General features: G+C 51.3%; 1 protein-coding gene across 1 annotated transcript; it reads left to right on the top strand.

The window, feature by feature from the left end:
* Positions 1 to 336: 336 nt before the first annotated feature.
* LOC101880176 (ATP-sensitive inward rectifier potassium channel 12) lies at positions 337 to 1,924 on the top strand. Its single transcript, XM_005141357.3, has one exon. It carries the CDS (start codon positions 385 to 387, stop codon positions 1,672 to 1,674), a length of 1,290 nt encoding a protein of 429 aa, XP_005141414.1. The 5' UTR covers positions 337 to 384; the 3' UTR covers positions 1,675 to 1,924.
* Positions 1,925 to 5,280: the final 3,356 nt, after the last annotated feature.

The following is a 5,280-nucleotide window of genomic DNA, read 5'->3' on the forward strand; positions in this document are numbered from 1 at the left end:
ATGCTCCATCTCCCCAGCAAGGTTTGCTCACTCGCTCTGTAGTATGAGAGGATGAACTCTAAGACCTTCTTCTTCCTCTTATGCCTAGGTATAAGGAGAGTCAATGCATTGGGGGGGGGGGGTCCTCATTCAGTAGCCACCCACCCCATCAGACCCATGGCCAAACATCCCTTTGGGTACCCTTGGCATGAGAAGTAAGAGACGTGTCCTTGTTTTCTCCTTGCAGAGCCTCTCACGGGATCAACGTGGTGACGTGGCAGCCACAACGTGGAAGCTTGGGACTTCTCTTCCACCGCAACAGAGCTTGGGGGGTGGGCAGGGGTGGGCCAGGGGGACACTGGGTGTCGCAGGACCCTTCACCTTCACTGTGGGCTTGGCTCAGGGATGACTACGGGCAGAGTCAACCCTTACAGCATCGTGTCCTCCGAGGAAGACGGGCTGAGGTTGACCACCATGCCAGGCATCAACGGCTTTGGCAATGGGAAAATCCACACCAGGAGGAAATGCAGGAACAGGTTTGTCAAGAAGAACGGTCAGTGCAACGTGGAGTTCACCAACATGGATGACAAGCCTCAGAGGTACATTGCAGACATGTTTACCACGTGCGTTGACATCCGCTGGAGGTATATGCTCTTGCTCTTTTCCTTGGCGTTTCTAGTGTCCTGGTTGTTGTTTGGGCTGATTTTCTGGCTAATTGCACTCATTCATGGAGACCTGGAGAACCCAGTTGGAGACGATACCTTCAAGCCTTGCGTTCTGCAGGTCAATGGCTTTGTGGCTGCTTTTCTGTTCTCCATCGAGACCCAAACGACTATTGGTTATGGCTTCCGCTGCGTGACGGAGGAGTGCCCGCTCGCGGTCTTCATGGTGGTGGTTCAGTCCATCGTGGGGTGTATAATTGACTCTTTCATGATTGGTGCAATAATGGCAAAGATGGCCAGGCCCAAAAAACGGGCCCAGACTTTGCTTTTCAGCCATAACGCAGTAGTGGCAATGAGAGATGGAAAACTCTGCCTCATGTGGAGAGTTGGGAACCTCCGGAAAAGCCACATAGTAGAAGCCCACGTACGAGCTCAGCTCATTAAGCCCAGGATCACAGAAGAAGGGGAGTACATACCGCTTGACCAAATAGACATCGACGTGGGCTTTGATAAAGGCTTGGACCGTATCTTCTTGGTGTCTCCCATCACCATTCTCCACGAGATCAACGAAGACAGCCCCTTGTTCGGGATCAGCCGCCAGGACTTGGAGACAGACGACTTTGAGATCGTGGTCATTCTGGAAGGCATGGTGGAAGCCACCGCTATGACAACGCAAGCTCGGAGCTCCTACCTGGCCAGTGAGATCCTCTGGGGCCACCGCTTCGAGCCAGTCTTGTTCGAGGAGAAAAACCAGTACAAAGTAGACTATTCCCACTTCCACAAAACCTATGAGGTCCCATCCACCCCCCGCTGCAGCGCCAAGGACTTGGTGGAGAACAAATTCCTGCTGTCCAGCACCAACTCCTTCTGCTACGAGAACGAGCTGGCCTTCATGAGCCGCGACGAGGAAGAGGAAGACGACGACAGCCGGGGTTTGGAGGAACTGAGCCCAGACAACAGGCACGAGTTCGACAGGCTGCAAGCCACAATAGCGTTGGATCAGAGGTCATACAGGAGGGAGTCGGAAATATGACTCTTGGTCCTTCCATTGACTTTTCCGAGGGTATTTTTTTTCCTCCTCTAATCTCTTCCCCTACAACCCGCTCCAATTATGCAGAACAATGCAAGTGCCATAGGAATGCTTGAGAAATTAGTATCGTTCATAGTGTTCAGTTTCATCGCAATAACCACTGAGCGGTCTGCAGGAGGGGACGGCGGCAGGGCCACGGCGCCCGGTGCCCGCGGTGGGGCCGATGGCTCTGGGGGGATGGATGGATAGATGAGTGGATAAGGGATGAATGGATAATGGATGCATAATGGATGGAGAGATGAATGGATGATGGATGGATGGATGGAGAGATTGATGGATGATGGATGGATGGATGGATGGATGGATGGATGGATGGATGGATGGCAAGAAGAAGGTCAGTGGGGTGCAGGAAGACGCTCACCCCATGTGCCCCATGGGGCTTTGCTCTCCTTGCAGGGAAAGCGTTTTCTTGGACCCGAGATCCAAAAAAGAGGAATTATCAGGAAACAAATCTTTCTCTTTTACTTTTTTCCTTTCGTTTTTAACTGAGCAGCAACAACAGCAACAAAATTGCTCCTTCCAAGAGGCGTTCAGGTTCAGTTGCACAAGAACAACACTTGAAATACCATGCAACATTAACGTATTGCTTTTTAATTTGGGGAATAAAAGGGAGTGAGAGGTGAGAGGGTTTTTAATTTTTTCACTGAAACTCTTTGGGAGACTGTTTACCAAAATAATAATAATAATAATAATGATAATAATAATAATAATAATATTAAATCTGAACAAAGTCATCCAGTATTTTATACAAATGAACTAGGGAATGAATAAGCCACCGGGGTCCTTTAAGGGGGTGACTTGCTGGGCAGATTTAAGAGCTAGAAGTTAAGACTGCATCCAATTTTGGGGTGGTTTTTTTGCCACTGGCAATGGCTCCATAGGTAGAAAACAGACGCAAGTGGCTGGCGGTCTGTGGAAGCAAAAGCAAGTGGCATAATGACTGGCAAAGGGAGGTTAAAACCAGAGAGAAGCATTGCAAACACAGTGATGAGCCAGTTTCAGGAAATGCTGATCTTCAGGGTGGAAATGGGGTGTGCGGCATCAGCTGCTGAAGCGTTGGGTCTCCCCCAGCATCTCCGATGGGGAATTCATGAGTTTTGCCATAAATGGGACAAAACAGTGAAAAGCACAAAAAGGAGAGTGGAAAGCTCTCGAGATTGGGATTCCCCCCCCATTTTCCAACCAAATTGGTATTTTCTCCTTGGAAAAACTTATTTCAAATGTGGAAACCAATGCGACAGTCGTCTTGGTGGGTTGCACTTCTAGCACAGGAGCTGTCCCTGTGCCAGGTTGGGATACAAGAACTCCCCATTCACCGGAGAGTCCTGCTTCAGAAGCAGATGCTTTCCCTAAACCAACTGAGGCCAGTCAAAAGCAACCACCCTGTCTAGCACTTCAACCCGTCCCTGCGTCCCAGCCTTGAGGTGGATTGTGCCTTAGAGATGCAAACTCATCCCACACCAAGCCCTCCTCTGCGGTATCCTGCTTCCCTGCTTGCATCCCTCCGCAGGGTGATGTCCCCTTTGCTCTGCCTCTGTGGCAGTGTCCTCATCCCACTGTCTGCTGTGGTTTAGGCTGGCCTTGGTGGCACGCTGGTTTAGCTTTTGCTAAGGCAAACCAAGCCCATGTATGGGAAGCCTTGGTTCTTGCCCTGTTCCCTGCCTTTGCAAGAGGGAAGGAGTTGGGAATAGGCAGGTTGTGTTCCCTCCATCCAGGCTGTGCTGCTCATTGGTGCTCTGGGAGCCAAACTCTGGCTCCCTGCTCCCCATGGCTGTGGGAAAGGCTTTGGTATCCACAGGCATCCCACACCCAACCCTAGGTGTGGAGCCCAATAGCACCCATCCTTGGGGAGAAGGTGTTGAGAGCCGGGTCCCTGTCAATGCGACAGGTTCCCGGTGCTTCTCTTCCCAAGGCCCACACCAGGAAAGCCATGTCCTGGCATTACAACTTGCTGTGGCATGTCCAAACCTCAGTGGCAAAGGCAAGATTTGTCCTGTGTCCTCATCTCCATCTTGTCAAGGGCTCTGGGGAGCAGCTTCCCCAGTGCCCCCCACTTCCCTGTGTCCCCAAGCATCGCGTCTCACCATATGGCTGTGGGAAAGGGACCGGGACATCATCCCTGCAGTTCCTAACAGCATCCATCACCACCACCCCACACTGCCCACCGTGGGGCTGCCCTAAACGCCAGCCACTGGGGTTAAACATCCCCGGGGGCAGCAGTGGGAGCCCCAAAAGCAGGGACACACAGGGATATGCCATTGAGCTCTGGCCACAACATACGTGTTTTTAAGGCAGGGAACGCGGATGCCATCCCATCACCAATCCCTTTGCTCCTGGGGTAGGGGGGGATGTTTTTCCATGCACCATAGCATCCGGGGGGTGGGAATGATGGGAAAGGGGGGCAGAGAGATTGTGTGTGCGCACTACTTATTTATTTTTTTAAGAAGATGCTTTTAAGTGGTTTAGGTTCTTTTGAATAAATACTTATTATTATACAAACAAAAGGTGCACATCTTGCTGCTGTAGGGTTCTCAGAGGGTTCCTTTCTTTATAAATATATATATATCTCACAGTAAATATTTGTATAAAACAACAGAAGGAAAAAATAGAGATGTCTTTAAGTAAATTATTGCTTTTAAAGAAACTTCTATGACTGTACAGTGTTACCTGGGAGAATAGAATAATATATACAGATGTATTTTTAAACTGCTGCGTAGGATGATGTGAACCGGGCCGGGAAGCGCTCATGGATGGGGGGTTCGGACCCTTCCCGGCCCCTGTTCACATACCCCCTTCCCCATTCCCCACTAGTGAGGATCTAGCTCTGGCGAGTTGTCATATATATACTGTATAGTCCTCGTCCTGGCCATGGACCACGCTGGTACATAGTGTATAAACATTATTTTTGCCTACCTGTGAGTGCTCTGAGCTATTGGTCTTCTTTCTTACCATCAGGGAGCATTGGGGCAGCTGGGAGGAGGGGTTGGAATCACATGGGTTGTTAAAGAATGAAGGGGGGAGTGGAAAAGTGCCCCAAAGCGGGGTTTGTTTGGCACTTGGGTTCCAATGAGGGGTTGGAAAGGCACAGGGATGCTCTCCAGGTGTGGGGTTTGGTGTGGGTCACCCCAGGGATGGAGGGGGATCCCAGTGGGAAGGGGATTAGAGAGAGTGTGGGGACATGCTCCCCTTGAACCAGCCATCAGCCATTTCCTCCAAGCCGAGGCTGCTCCATCCATGGAGTTAACTCCAGCATTACACTTGATCCTTGGAGGATGGCAGGAGGCCGAGAAAGGCAAGAGCCGCTAATCCTTTTGGCCAGCATCCCATAGGGATTGCCCTCGGCTGGGGCCTGGAGCAGCCTCCAGCATCATCCATGGGGACCAGGAGCTGGACCCGCTGCTGCTCCCACTTGGCTTCACCCCCCAGAAACACCCCAGTGAGAGCAGAAAGCGGCTGCATCCCTGTGCCCCAAAACCCTCTGGATCAGAAGAGCATCCTCTGCCCATGGGAGACCCGGGCAGAAGATCCCCAGGGCTGGAAGCCGTCGGG

Source organism: Melopsittacus undulatus, chromosome 8 (genome assembly GCF_012275295.1).
Source record: "Melopsittacus undulatus isolate bMelUnd1 chromosome 8, bMelUnd1.mat.Z, whole genome shotgun sequence".
NCBI classification, from domain to species: domain Eukaryota; kingdom Metazoa; phylum Chordata; class Aves; order Psittaciformes; family Psittaculidae; genus Melopsittacus; species Melopsittacus undulatus.